This window comes from Balaenoptera physalus (genome assembly GCF_965194825.1).
Source record: "Balaenoptera physalus genome assembly, chromosome: 10".
Taxonomy (NCBI): domain Eukaryota; kingdom Metazoa; phylum Chordata; class Mammalia; order Artiodactyla; family Balaenopteridae; genus Balaenoptera; species Balaenoptera physalus.
The window spans coordinates 28163520-28179201 of record NC_138889.1 but is presented as its reverse complement, the minus strand read 5'-3'; the positions used below and the strand labels follow the sequence as shown (position 1 = coordinate 28179201).

The 15682-nt window shown below is 36.5% G+C and overlaps 1 protein-coding gene across 3 annotated transcripts in view; it reads right to left on the bottom strand.

Annotated features, from left to right (window-relative positions):
• LOC309636679 (centrosomal protein of 78 kDa-like) overlaps nt 1-15613 on the bottom strand; it is a 528677-nt gene extending 513064 nt beyond the window's left edge. The window contains exons 1-4 of one of the 3 annotated variants that reach the window (XM_082410086.1): nt 12336-15613; nt 5827-5890; nt 5431-5541; nt 1492-1618 (exon numbers count right to left, since the gene is read on the bottom strand). In XM_082410086.1, coding sequence (XP_082266212.1) covers nt 1492-1618; nt 5431-5541; nt 5827-5860 — 272 coding nt within the window. In that variant the 5' untranslated portion in view covers nt 5861-5890; nt 12336-15613. Of the gene's footprint in view, nt 1-1491 lie in introns of all 3 variants that reach the window. The other 2 variants (XR_014250144.1, XR_014250145.1) reach the window with 2 other exon arrangements.
• Between the last annotated feature and the right edge of the window lie 69 nt (nt 15614-15682).

The window sequence follows — 15682 nt, the reverse complement described above, 5'->3', positions numbered from 1 at the left end:
CACTGGGTAACAGCTGATTTGCGGACTGGAGAACAGGCTTCCTTGTTTACAGACAACCACCAGGCTGCCAGTTGTGTGCCAAATCCACACAACTACACAGTTGCATTGGGAGAGTGACCAAACATGTTTTACATGGATTTATTTCAGAGAGGGAAATGCTTCTTGTAAGGCTCTGTCAGTTTAAAAAGCAAGAAGAATGACCATCCACCTTTCCCAACTCAAGCCCTATATATCATAAATATGATAGCTACACACCAGCAACTGATTACATACATCACGAGCTTTGATGAATGCAAAGCCCCTAAAAAGATATCAACAAAATGAGGTTAGATCTTGATGTAAATACATCACCAGTTAAACTCAGTTAATACAACTATTTAGTATTATGTACAGTATCCATACAGAATTGGGTATAAAAATAAATAAGCTCAAAAGAAGGACCTGGAGGGCTCTGCTACAGAGAAAACTGAACAGAATTCAGCCGACTGGCTTGGTGATAACTCTCTGAACTGCTGAGAGGCCCCTTCAGTTCCTATGTTCAGGATGGTTGAGATTTCAGTCTCCCTTCTTTAAATGGTGATATTAATCATTCTCTAATCTACCACTCTGTGTGACGAGGATGGACCTGATATTAAGTGTCTCAAGAAGAAGATAGGAAACCACAGAGTTGTTAAACTCAAGTGCAAAGACTGGGGATTCAACACTATAGTTTATGCAACAGCAATTCACATTACCATTTGCAAAAAAGTAGTCGGTTGTCCAATGGGGATTATAAACATCAATTTAACATGAGCAACTGAACAGATATTTTACACAGTAACTACTTCAAGTACTATTTAAAATCAATTCTCTTTGTTTTCTTAAGCAATTGTTAATCCCCAATTTCGTGAATACTACCAAGTAAGTCACTTGAAAATCATCTAGAGCAATCTATTTCACTTAGCAAGCCTAAAGCTATAGTTCAACAATTTTATTTACTGTTCTATGACAAAAATTACTATGAACAGCTATCCCCTGGATAAGTAATCAGGTAAAGCTAGTTTGACTCACTAAATCTGATTTACTGAGTTAATAAGCCAGTTGATTTAGAATAGGTCTAATGCATATTTCTCATCCATTCTGCATTAAACTATTTCCCATGCCTAAAATGTCTTTTTTCCCATTCGTACATATCCGAATTCCTACTTCTGTGCTGTAGGGCTTGGCTCAACTACACCTTCCTTTAGTGAAACTTTTCTCACCTGCACAATTGGAGATAATTTTAGTCTCCTCAAAACTCCCACGGGGTTACCTCTGCTGTGACACTTGAGAAACAACTTGAAACTCCCAATTACTTTTTGTTTTTCTTCCTTAGAGGGATCATTAGGCAGAAGCCATGTGTGAGTTATGTTTTTGCCTCTATGGAAAGCACCAGAGACCTCCCACATAATAGAAGTTCCAAAATAAAGAATTCTGAACGACTGAAAAAGACAGGGAATGCAAACACGTTACCTGTTGCTTTTTGCACGTTCTGCAGTATGCCACGGCAGGAAACCAGACACACCAAGTGGTAGAGGTTCAGGACCATAACATTCTTTACCAGCAGAGTGTTTACTTACAGGTTTCTTTGCGGCCAAGCCTATGTTTGACAAAGCATGAAAAGAAGGAATCAAGATGCACCAAAGGTCTACAGAGCAACTGTCACATGTGTACACTTTGAAAGGAATCAAACAGGCACTTGACAATGATGCCAAGCCCATTAAAAAGAGGAGCGTTTTGTACAAAGGTTTTACATAAGCCAGCATTTTTTAAAAGTATAAGTTCTCTACCGTAACAAGTTATTTTAACTAAAACAAAAGTATAGAGATGTGCAGAAATGCAAAAATAAATTTTTAAAATAATCCCAAAGTATGATACATTTCATGTATCATGCAGAAAGACTCAAGTTTACTGAATCTTGGAACACCTTTGGCATTTCTGAATCTCAAGGACACAGAAACACAAATACACCCATGACTTCTGCCAAACAGAATCTGCAGAATTAGACCAAAATTTCAATTTAAGATGAATTTTTCTATGTAAAAACAATAAAAGTTATAAGGCTGCAAGTTGCTGGGTGGTAGGTGAGTCAATGTTACTCTCCTACAAGCCTGTCAACCTTCACTGCTCCTTTGATTTCATAGAGAAAATACACAAAAAAACAAATGAAACCCACTGGATAAAAGAGTGAAATGTGGAGACTTATCCTATATTTCAGTAGTAAAGAGGCAAGTATCTTTATATGAAATATTTGGTTGCAAAAACTAGACTTATGTGTTAATATTTTATTTAGAACAAGCCATATATTAAAATTCACATTTAAATATTTAATTTGAATTTACTGAAAACAAATATCATAGGTTAAAATTGTTATATTTATCCTTCAAATCTACTATATTTTATGTTATTTGATTTATTTTAATAGATCTTTATTGGCGTATAATTGCTTCACAATTCTGTTAGTTTCTGTTACACAACAAAGCCAATCAGCCATATTCATACACATGTCCCCATATCCCCTCCCTCTTGAGCCTCCCTCTCACCCTCCCTATCCCACCCCTCTAGGTCATCGCAAAGCACCAAGCTGATCTCCCTGTGCTATGCTGCTGCTTTCTGCTATATTTTAGCAGCATTAGGATGCAGGGTAAATTAGAGTGTATGTGGTAATATAGGACAAATATTTCATAGAGTGTAGCTTACTGATAATCACCACACAATCCTGTGTGATTTACATGCCTCTTAAAAATATATAGGAGCTCAGTTCATTTTGTGCTATTTTATTGTGTTTTTTAACTTAATTACCGTCAAAAAAAATGTTTGTATGCACGTGGTTTGTATGTGTATACCCTTCCTTTACTTTCAGAAACTAATGCAAATACATTTGTATTAAAATTTTTTTTAATTACACTTTTCTTGTTAGGGGATAAAAAATATTTCTAATAAAAGTTCCCATCTTTTTTTAGGCATACATAATTACAATATAAATGTGTCACAATTCACACCATTATTTCACGCCTATACTCACCTGGATCTAGGTATATACCCAGATACTGATTTGGATTACCTCTATGTCTCCAAATAACTGAGGCAAATACAAAATAAAGCCCAAGAAATAAAATTGCTCTTCAAATAGCTCAATGAGCTTGTATACTTCAGTTACATTTCCACTTTGTTTAATCATGCTAAATTAAAAAAAAAGTTTAATTGTTTTCTTCTCATTCCATGATACCCTATTATATACCATCAGGTACTAATTTTACAGAATTCCTAATATGTTTTACATATACATGTTTTATTTATATATATTTCCATTTCTAATATCATAGCAAAAGTCAACTTAGCTATTTTAAGAACACTTTACATATGATATAAATTTTTAATAATATTATCTAATTAGTGTGATATCACAAATCTTAACTTCTTAGTTGTACTATTTGATTATTAAAATATCACTCTCTTGAAATAACAATTGGCAGACGATCATAAGCTTTTTTTTGACTTCATAAACACTCTTAACAACTTCTATTTAATACACTATTGTCCAAGCAAGTTGATTAATAGAGAATCAAAAACATACATCTTTAAGTAGAAAAAAAAAAGCTGTATTTATGAAGATGTTTACAATAGTTGATTTTAGGTTATTTCCAATTTTTCACCAATTTAAAAAATTGACCATCTCAATGAAACCTTGTGAATACAATGTTAAAAAGTATAACTATGAATCATAAAATTTAAATTTAGTATGAAAAGATAAACATGGCAAATTATATTGAAGCTATGTGGAATTATGTTTATAGACAGCAGGAAGAGAAAATAAAAATGTATATATTGCTTGATAGGATAATGGGATTAGAGGTGGTCTTTAAAATTTTTCATTGTTATGCTAATACAATACCTTTATAAAACCCAAAAATCTTCAAACAACACATTTTAAAAAATTGTGGGGCTTCCCTGGTGGCGCAGTTGTTGAGAATCTGCCTGCCAATGCAGGGGACACGGGTTCGAGCCCTGGTCTAGGAAGATCCCACATGCCGCGGAGCAACTAAGCCCGTGTGCCACAACTACTGAGCCTGCGTGTCTGGAGCCTGTGCTCCGCAACAAAAGAGGCCGCGATAGTGAGAGGCCCGCGCACCGCGATGAAGAGTGGCCCCTGCTTGCCGCAACTAGAGAAAGCCCTCGCACAGTAAACGAAGACCCAACACAGCCAAAAATAAATAAATTAATTAATTAATTTTTTTTTAAAGTGAAATTCTTAAAAAAAAAATTGTGGTAAAATACATAAAACAGAAAATTTATTATTTTAACCATTTTAAAGTGTACCGTTCAGTGGTATTAAGTCAACAAATTTTTAAAACTTTCAGAGGGCACCGGAATAAAAGATGTGTTGTCCATTGGTGATTTTAATGTATCTGGTATATAACTAAAGTCACCACAGAACTTTTTTTGGGAAATTGGCAGATCACAAACATAAAAAAATTATTTTGCTTTATATTAAACCTTATTGCTTTACTGTTTCAAAATTCAAACTTACTCACAAGAGTCAGTTTCATATTAGATTTGGTTTAACAAATGCTGCTCCTACTATTCATTCTCATCACCAAAAAAAAAAAAGACTATTTGTGACTAACGATAATATGTTCCAGAAAATAAAAAGTTAAGGTCCCTTAGAAACAATACAAACATTATCAGTAGAAGTAAATTATAGCAAATTTCTATATTCAGGAGAATGTGAAACTTACACCACTGATTGTTAAAGGGTTTTAAAAGCTTTTTATTACATTTGGTAACAAAATAATAGGCTTAGTTGTAAAATCCTGGGTTAACTACCATTTGGAAAATTAAATATACATTACAGTAAACATTGTTTTTCTAAAATGTTCCATCTAGGTCAATGAACTTGTCTGTAGAAGTCTTTTGTAAGGATAATACATATTTCAAGTTTTTTTTATCATTGAGAGAAACAAGATATTACCTGATTCAAAAATTTAAGTAAGCATTTCTAAGAAAGAAGCAGGAAACAATGGGAAGGTTGGAACTGGGAAGAAATTTTGTTTCTAATAGCACACAAGGTAATTCTGCATTAAAAAAAAATCATTCCTCAAAAGCACCACTACTAAAATTATCATCAAAGTGCACCCCAAATTTCAATTGCAAAGTATTAGAAGTAATTATCAACCAGGAAATATTTTCAAAATAACGAAATTTTTATGAGATCCAAACAATAATGTTGGTTAATATTAACATTTCTTTAAATTCATTTATTATATCTATATTCTATAAATTCTCATAAGTATCAAAATAATCATAGGTCTCCTAATATGCATGTGGTTCATATTGGCTGTTTTAATTTTAGCACACCGGAAAACATAAGGGGTATAAGTTCTAGTAACATTAAAAACAAGAAAGAGTTACCAATTCTAATAGTAGCTTTTCCTTTTTGATCACTTCCCAAAATTATAGTTCTCTTTTTCTGTCTAGCAGCTTTGGATGGTTCCTTCACGATGGAGAAGTTATCCACTGGTACTGAAACAGAAATGATAAATATGCCATTTAAGTTACAGGTAATTTATGACGGTTTGATCTTAATTGGAAATTAAGATACTTTTAAGTTAATCAAAGGTTTTCAATCTGCATTTCTGGGAACCTAAATTAAAGCATCACACAACATTTTCAAAAACAGAAAAGCCATTTGATTTGACGAAAAACTTAGTTTTAAGATGGCAGAATTGATAATTTTCTTTTAAGAAAGAAAGAAAAACAAGCCATTAAAGAGAAATTCTTCCGAGAAAACTAAAACATGTTATATACCTCTGACTTGGCACTCCTTCCATCTGGAGAACATTGTTTATAACTGCTTTCATCACAGAATGATCTAAAGTAAAATAAATTGAAATTAGAGTAATTATTTCCCAGTGAGTGGCTATTTCCATTTAAAACCAAAAGCCAACTAATTATTGCTTTTCCCATAAAATTAAATATGAAATCTACATTATATAATTATACACTTATTTCCCCCTTGTGTATTCTAATTTCTTCCTCAAACACCTAAGATGCCATCTTGCAGACTGCCTCCAGTGGCTACTACTTTGGCAGCAGCAAAGGTCAACTTTCAACATTTTGCATCTAAAGTGGCTTTGGATACCTCTGGATAGAAAGTACAGTCTGAGCACTGTCCAGACACTTAGATACCTAAAGGGCATCTAAGATAACAAACCAAAGTCCTAATATTCCCTCAAAAGCTGCTCCTCCCATCAGCCCCCTTTTTCTAAGTGATACCACCCAGTTGCACACATAATCGTCAACGACTTGTCTCCTTGTTACTATTTCCTTCATACCCCACATCTAATCTATCGGCAAGCCTTGTTAGCTACACCCTCAAAATACAACCTGAATTCAACCACTTTTCACTTGCTCCAAACTTCCAGCCTAAGCTAAGCCATAAACATCTCTTATTTGGACCACTGTGATAGTCTCCTAACTGGTCTCCCTGTTTCTCTTCTTTATGCTCTCAAATCCATTCTCTATACCAGGTCACCGTATTCAGATACTATTTGGATCATGCCTTTTTCCAGTTCAAAACCCTCTACTCATTTAGAAAAATCCAAATCTTTACTCTGGCCTTCAAGACTTTACAAGATCAGACCCCTGGCTAGCTCCTTGACCTCATGTCATACCACACTCTTCTTCACTCAGTACTCTGGTCATGTTGGCCTCCTTGCTTTTCCTTAAATACTCCACCCACCTACATGCCTGCATACTCATTGCCTCCTTGTCCTGGAATGTGCTTACCCCAGATCTTCCATGGCTTGCTCCTCTCTTCATTCAGGTCTCCGTTCAAATGCCATTTCTCCAGTGAAGCTGTCCCCTAACAAACTTATACAATGGAGTCCTACCTGCCCCCACTCACTCTCCTTACATTAAGATATTTTTGCACTTCCTACTATCTAAAATTATATTACTTATCTGTTTACTCATTTCTATCTGAACTCCTTCACTAGAATGTAAGCTCCATGAGGGCAAGACTTTTGTCTGTCTGGTTCACTGCTTTATCCATAGTGCCTAAACCCGTATCTGGCACACAGTAGGTATTAAAAAAATTACTTGTGAAACTGACAAATGAATAAAGTACTCCTTGCAAGAATTCAGAGTTTGCACAAGAAGGAAATAATGCTCTTGGTGGAAGCAGACTTAGTATCTAGGTTCACCTCTATTCTGAGTAGAGATAAGAACAATTTACAAGTATAACTCACTTTAATTAGTAAATTATCTGCTAAAAACCTAAGGGACGTACAACATTAGAAAAGTACCATTTTCTAGGATACAAATAATAACAAATTCAAACAATGTGTGAATAGAGAATACATACTAAAAACCTATCATGAAAGTATGATGGTCAAGGATTCTCGCAGTAAAAGGTCAGACAAAAACCAGAACAAATGATCATGAATTCTAGTAGTTCTGGGGCTGAACAACCTACTCATTTAAACAAAAGGGATCATCACAAAAGCACAGGTATTAAAAAATATTACATTAAAGGAAACTATCATGAGTCATTTATTTAAGTGTTGCGTGGACCATCACATTAAAATAACTAGAGTCTTTCAACACCCCATTACACACAGAAATAGCAAGTCAGACATACGGATCTGACAGGATATGATACAACCCTTACAAACTCTCACTACAGAAGAATGGACACAGGGTGTAATTAACCAACTAGCCAAATTAATGCAAACAGCCAGTAAACCTCACCAGTAAATCAAATGAATACAAAATAAAACAAAATGTGGTTATTCTCCTATCAGATTAAGCCAAGATTCTGTAAGAAAAGTCTTTAAAATGTCTATACTCTTTTGACCCAACAACTCTCTTTCTACGAATTTAACCAAAAGAAATAGTCACAGATATAGGTAAGGATATATATCAGAGTACTATTTGTAACTGAAAAACTGGACATACATTTTATACAAGATTGGATAAGCTATGTGTACTGTGGCATATTCATATAATGGAACACTGAACAGTCACAAAAAAATGATGCAGTAGATGCAAATTTACTGACTTGCTAAGATGGTCATACTAAATTAACTGAAAAAAGTTATAAAATTTGGAGTAATCCCACTTGCATAAAAAAGGGAGAGGTACTCATTTTTGTAGTCTTACAGTTTTTTAAAAGTGCTACCAGCCAGTGTTTGTGAGAGGCAGGTTTTACATCCACTCTTGGGGTGGACTACAAATTGGCATAGCCTTTCTGGGTGGTAATTTGGCAATGTGTATCAAAAGTCTTAAAAATATGTCACACTTAGTCATTCCACTTCTAGTACCTTATTCTACAGAAGTAATCCCGATGGACACAGAGATGTATATACAACGTATTCACATTGTTTGTGACAGGGAAAAGCAAACTGTCTAAATCTAATTGCAAAGAATTGATTAAACTATGGGACATCAATATGATGGAATACTACATGATACCTCATTAAGTGAAAAAAGCAGGAATATGAAATAGCAAGTATACTACAATTCTATTTTAGTAATCCCTAAGTGTACACATATATTTATAGAAAAAAAAAAGACTGAAAATATATACACCAAAATGAACAGTGATTATGTCTGGGTATTAAGTTTATAGGTAATTGTTCTCTTGTTACTCTGCATTTTCTGTAAAGACTATATGCAACTCTTAGAGAAAGTTTAAAAGCAACATAAAAGCTATTAGAAAAATGAGGCTTTAAAAAAATCCTATCACAACAGTATCATGCCAAAAGCTAAGCATATATTATATTAAAAATTCAATATTTTCAATTTTAGAATTTACCTCCAAGCCATAATCCCTCACTAAGAGATTCTGCAAAAGCACGAGCACCCAGATCACCAATGAGCTTGTTACAGTTCAGGATGATACGCCTCAAACCAGGCATACAGTCAAAATCAAGTATCCTGGAATGAAGACTCTCAGCCCAAGTTTCTTCATGCCTTCTGATAGTCTGATACTTCAAAGATTTAATGGGATGAAATTAAGATGCTTCAAGAAGGAAACAGGGTGTGCCTACTGAGTATGGCTTATATGTCAGAGATTTACACACACACATATCAAGCATATATGCCAGGAGAATCAACCTGAGAAATTAAACAGTCAGTTCAGCTTTAAGAGCCTAGTGACCCAGATTCTAGTCGGTCAGTGATTAGATTCCAGCCACTGGATGACCTGTTTCTGAACAGTTATGTAAAGTTGGACAACTCAATTACAATCTAAGAATTATTTTCCTTATCTTCTAAGTCAGGGGATTGGTTCTAAATTCTATCATTGCTGAGGCTCTAAATGTCATCATTCTGTCCTCCAATGGTCTCCAACCACCTGACTGGGCAACCCATAAGAAAACTTTTTAATATGCATCTTATTTTTTAACAAATTATATACACGAAGTTCTATACATATAATTTATGTACATTATAAACTACACAGATATTTTTTAAATGATACAAAGCTAAATAGGTTCTAATATTTTCTTTTCCTAACTTCTAAGGCATTATTTTATTTTATTTATTTAAAAAAAATATTTATTTATTTGTTTGTTTGCTTGTTTGGCTATGCCGGGTCTTTAGTTGCGGCCTGCCGGATCTTTTACTTATTGCATGTGGGATCTAGTTCCTTGAGCAGGGATCGAACCGAAGCCCCCTGCATTGGGAGCACAGAGTGTTAACTGCTGGACCGCCAGGGAAATCCCAGGCATTATTTTAAAAACTATATTTACAAAATGGATCTCACATGCCACCTAGGGTATGCACACAAACTTTAGAGGCCTGGACTATGCAGAGCCAGTTTAATGTGCCTTGGGAAAATAATGGCTTGACATTTAACCACAAGTCTTGTCTTAAAGACATTCAATTCTTTACATTCATAAAATAAATTCTGGTAACAGGGAACACTGACTTTAAATGAAAAAAGTCTTGTTACAGTCTTGAAAAAATAAAAGACTCAAAGTGCCTTTGACACTCTAAAAGGAAAATCATTAGTGTCATTTTCCTATTAACAATAGCTTATAAAAGCTCCAAGCAAAAATAACAGCAATCACTTACACAGTGTTTAGTATGCACCAGGCACTATTTATACAAATTAGTTCATTTAAACCTCATAATGAGGCATAGACGTTAAGTGATTTGCCCATGGTCAAATGCTATGAAAAGGGAGAAAGGGAATTTGAACCTAGGCCATTTGGTTTCGGCACCCAAGTTCTTGACTTTTTTCTCCCCCAGGGGTCAATGGACTTGCCCTGTATAGGCTCAAAGAATTCTTCAATTTTTAAAATCTAAATTTAAACATTTCCAGCTTTGTGGGCTATACAGTTTCAGTTGCAACTACTCAACCCCACTGGTGTAGGCTGAAAGTAGCCATAGCTACCATGTAAACAATGGGTGCGACTATGTTCCATAAAAACTTTCTTTACAAAATCAGGTGGCGGGCTGGATCTGGCCCACAAGTCATAGTTTACCTATCCCTGATCTGCACCATCAAACTACTAAAAAGGCTTCATGCCAAATTATTAAATAATTTAGGCCTAAATACAGTAATTATAACCACTGTAAAGTTGTTAAGGCATTAGTTTAAAAACAGTATTTACAAGTTGCTGATGTAGTAATTTTTATTAGTTTATAAACTACAGCAGCTAATAGACACTTAATTCATTTAAATCTTGAAGACTATAATGGCATAGTTTCTTCACAGCATCACAATAAATGTTTTCAGTAACTAAAAATACATAAAAGTATTATTATGTATTATATATTAAATCTCTTATTTCTAAAATTAAGTGGACTATCTTTACTAAATGGTAGGATCCCAAACTGAAAACTGGTCATATTCTTTCAACAACGTGAAGATGCACTCACAGGTATCAAAAGACAAAAATTAATGGCCATCTGTGTCAATGTAGTAATGTGCTTCAATCACATATGTTTTCATGAAAGTTTAAACATAAAATCGCCTTTAAGATCTTGGCCATGTAATCTGCTCCCTGCCATGTCAGATTACAGCCCGTGAAGTTTACTGTCTTAAGAGTGATAGAGTTCTTTATACCTTGACAAATAACTAAAAGGAAAAAAAAAACACACACACACAATAAGATGAAGAGCCTATACATTTGTCAATCTTGACTTATTTGCTTTTCTTGAGTCAATTGAAGGTTTATAGCCACATTCTTAAAATCATTAACTACAATCTTCCCAAACAGGTAACTGATGAACTGATGCATTCTAAAACTTGTCAGTAACAAAGTGTTATTCCAGTTTACAGCAACAGTTTAATTCTATTTAAGTACTAAAACTGAATACACTGAATACTGCAAACTTTATTGCCAACCACTCAGTAAAGTACTACATACTTTTGAGAAAAAGGAAAAAAAAGAAAAACCTAAAAAGCATAAGACTCTTCCGATTTTCATTTCCAATGATACATGCCAATCTTGATGATCAATCAGCGATTTAAATGTCAACTATAAACCCAGTATTTTATTAGCTGCTATGCAGTATACTAGAGCAATAGAAGAGAGAGGACCTCAAACCCTCTGTTCCCTCAAATTGAAAGGCAGGCTTCCTTACCCCCTCAGACCACTACTGGACATAGGGAACGCACACTAATGTTTCAGGACCCCAATGAAGAGTCACCTGCTTTGTGATTACTTCCATGGCACACCCTCACCAACACCACTGAATTTGCTGCTCCTACGGGACGTTACATATATTTCCTATTTTAACACATACCACAGTGCATTATAATTATGATTGTAGATAGATGTTCTAACAATTTAAAGAGAATGATGACTTTTTTGCTCTTTATGTTTTGCTATTTCCCTTCCCATAATATTTTTTGAAGAGAAACCTTAGAAATATAAACAAACACAAAAAACAGAAAATATACAAAACGTGTGGTTTGTGGCTTAACACAAACTTAAGTAAGATTAATTCTGACAGTATCCAGCATGACAAACTTCCATGGTACAAATGAGAATGGACCAAGGTTTGAGCAGGTACAGGCGACAATCCAGGCATGAACAACACCAAGGAAAGGTAGACAGGAAAATGTAGACAGACATGGTGTGTAGGAAATCACGAGACCAGTCTGATGGGAAGAGACTTAAACAAGACTGAAATTCACTTTCTAAACCTCCATCACCAACTGGACGATTCTCAAGACACAGGTGCACCAAAGAAGTCAATTATTCAATCCCTTTAATGGGGAGGAACAGTTTAAAATTTTATTTTTTTAGTTTACCCCAAAAGCAAGTATCAAATGTTGGCAGGACACAATGAAGGCTTACCTTTGTTAACATAGTTAAGTCTCTCTCAGAACTAGCCCATTTAGCTTCAGGTTCCTTAGTGCACCCGACGCACTTACACAGCATTCATGAGCTTTACACAACTGGAAGGTCACATCTTTATTTCTTATCGCAGGAACACGACTTCTGTAAACTTTATTTCTGTCACAACCTAAAGCAAAATTATTGTAAAATGAGTGATTTAAACCGTACATTTTATCATCATTAAAAAGTATCTAAATAAATAAAAAAGCATCTGCTCTGTGCTAAAGATTAGAAACGACTCCTGCCTTTAAAGCCTTCATTAAGAAGGAAGATATATAAACTCAAAATTTCAATCACATGAGATAAGTAAACATAACCTTTATGCACAGAGGTTCCTATGGAGGCAAAAAATTATATCTAAGTGACAGCTTCATGATAACCCTGAAGTAGAATCTAGAAAGATGAGAGTATGCAGAGTTGGAGTAGGAGGTACATTAACTGCAGAGGGTACATCTGTGAAGAGACACTCAAGCCTGATTCCTGCTGGGCACAGTAAATACTGCAGGTGGGGATGACTAAAGGCCAGGGGTCCAAGTGCGAGAAGAGACAGAAAGGAAAATAGAGATGCTGGCCAAAGCAAGCCTGGGAGAGAGCATGGCTTGTATCCCACAGGTGATGAGGCCTGGGACTACCACTGGCTGAGTAAGGGTGCTTCCGCTGATTAGAAAAAGGCGTCCCGCTGCTGAAGGACCGATTAGATAAAGGGAGTGATCACAAAAAGCTCCCCATCCTCAGGGCCAAAGAGCCCCATGAGGGTTGGCCGAGCACAGTTCAGACTACACGCCTCTGGACAGGGCACACGCTGGGGAGCTAGTATGCACTAACTCTGTGTGGGCAAGCCATTAGCAGCATTATTTTAAGCGTATCTTTTTATGTTAGAAGATCACTTAACCCGAGTAGGCAGATGAACTTAGAGGAACTGAGCCCAGGGGCCGTGAAACCACCCAGGAGTTTCTGCCATAGTCTGGGCAAAATGTAATATGGATGAAGAAGCAAATTTAAGAGGAGGCCAAAATTTACAAGCTAGATCCACTGTATGCAAGACATTAAGAAAGTTCAGTGAAGGAACTCTGAAGAGAATGGGCTCTACAATAAATTTTTCTTATATTCAATGTAAAATATTAGGCAAAATTAAGTACAGTGGCCTTTAAGGTCCCTTCCAGCTCTAATTTCTTTTGATTTCTAACTTATTACTCTGGTTAAGTAAAGTCCCTTCAGAGGTACAGAACAGTTCTTACACCTGAATGGGATGCAAAGAATAATCTGACTTCTCTTCACCAGGGGATGAGTTGAACGGTCCTTGCAGGAGAGATAACAGATGGTGTGAACCCCAGATCCTAGAAAAGGGCCAGGCACACGATAAGTATTCAGCTTTTTGAAAACAAATGAACAATCATTTCCTCTCCTAGATCTTCACACCCTTCCTCTGCTGGCTACTTTCTCTCAGCTTATAAACATCCTCAAATATACCCACTTAAAAAACTCTCAAACCTATGATTCTTTGGATCTTCTTGTGGATAACCTAAGTCTCTCCCATGCCTTCAAACACCTGTCCTCCCAAAAAGCCCAGGTCTGTATCTTGGGCCCAGACCCATCTACCAGGACCCTCTAAAGCACTGAAGAGGAAGTAAGATCCTCTCGCCACCCCCAATCCCTTTCTACTGTGCTCTGTATCTCCCAAAAAGATGCAGCTGTAAACTGTCACCCACGTTTGCTGTCCTCCCTTTTCTAACTGGTCACCAGGCTTCACCCATTCTCTCTCAGATCTCCAAAATCCAGTCCAACTTTTTATAACTTAAGTGGGACCCTTAGATTACAATTCACCCTGCACCCAATCAACTGCATTCCACATGGAGGTCCCAGTGAGCCTCTAAACCAGAATTCCATTTCACTGTTCTTTGGTGTTTCCCACAGCCTTCAGGATAAACATCCAAACTTCTGACAGGACAAACAAGGCCCCTTTCTGTTGGGCCTAACTAGGTTTCCAGTATCAACTCTCATTTCTTTCCCAAACCCTGAGTTCCAGTCCTGTACATTAGTTTTGCCATATTTTCTTATATTTCTCAATCTTTAACACACACTGCTCCGTCCTGCCACCCCAGGAGCTTCTACATATCCTTAGAAAGAATGGCACCTCCTCCAAGAAGTCTACCCTGAACTTTCCCTTCCAAGATTCTGTGCTCTGCAAAGGTGAAAGATGGGGAGGAGGGATAAATTAGGAGTTTGGGATTAACATATACACACGACTATATATAAAATAGATAATCAACAAGGACCTACTGCATAGCACAGGGAACTCTACTCCATATCTTGTAACAGACTGTATGGGAAAAGAATCTGAAAACGAATGGATATATGTATAATTGAATCACTTTGCTGTACACCTGAAACTAACACAATATTGTAAATCAAGTATACTCCAATATAAAATAAAAATTAAATTAAAGAAAAAAGAGATTCTGTGCTCTGTAGCACCAGAACTCACTTCCTCCAGAGCACTGACTACTGTGCTTATGTTTACCTGCCACCCAGTAGAAGGGGAGCTTACCTAGGGCAGAAGCATAGTCTCCAGCAGCCCGTGGTTCTGACAACTCATTCAAGTGCCAGGATACTTTACACACATAACCTGCTTAATTAATTCTAAGAACCCACAGAAAGAGTGGTTTTTAATGTCATTTTACAAGTGTGGGGATTGTAGTGCAAAAGAAACCTGCCCAGGCCACAGAGAGCATAAGCCCTGGAATTCAAACCCTAAGCTGCCTTCACACTGGTGCTCTTTCCACTATATGATATGACTATTGACAAAAATTTTTTTTTTCCTGAGCCCTGTTTTAATGGAAAGGAAATGAAGCTGGGATATATCAATTTCCTAATCGCTTTGGTGTGTACAAGGCAAAGTCATTCAACAGACCAGGTAACATCTGTGCAACAATTAACGATGCTCCAAACTGTGCTAAGTGCTCTACATTGTAGAGTCTACAAGCATTAACAGAGTGAGACCTTGTAACCTCCACAGAGAGTGGGTCCTATTAAGCCCATGCTAAAGATGAGAACACTGAGACCTAGAAGCCTTAAAGCACTCAGCCGAGGTCACCAAGCTGGCAGGGGTCCTCAGCCACACGCCCTATCTAGTGCACGCACACCCGGGCACTGGGCACCGGTTCTAGTGCCCACCCTCCACCTTGCACCATCTAAAACCCCGCTTCGCAGCGCCCACACGAGGGCCCCTGGAAGCGGGAACTACAAACCTGTCTCGCCAAGCCGTGGCTGGAAGAAGCTCTGGATACAGATCAGGGGCAGAGGGT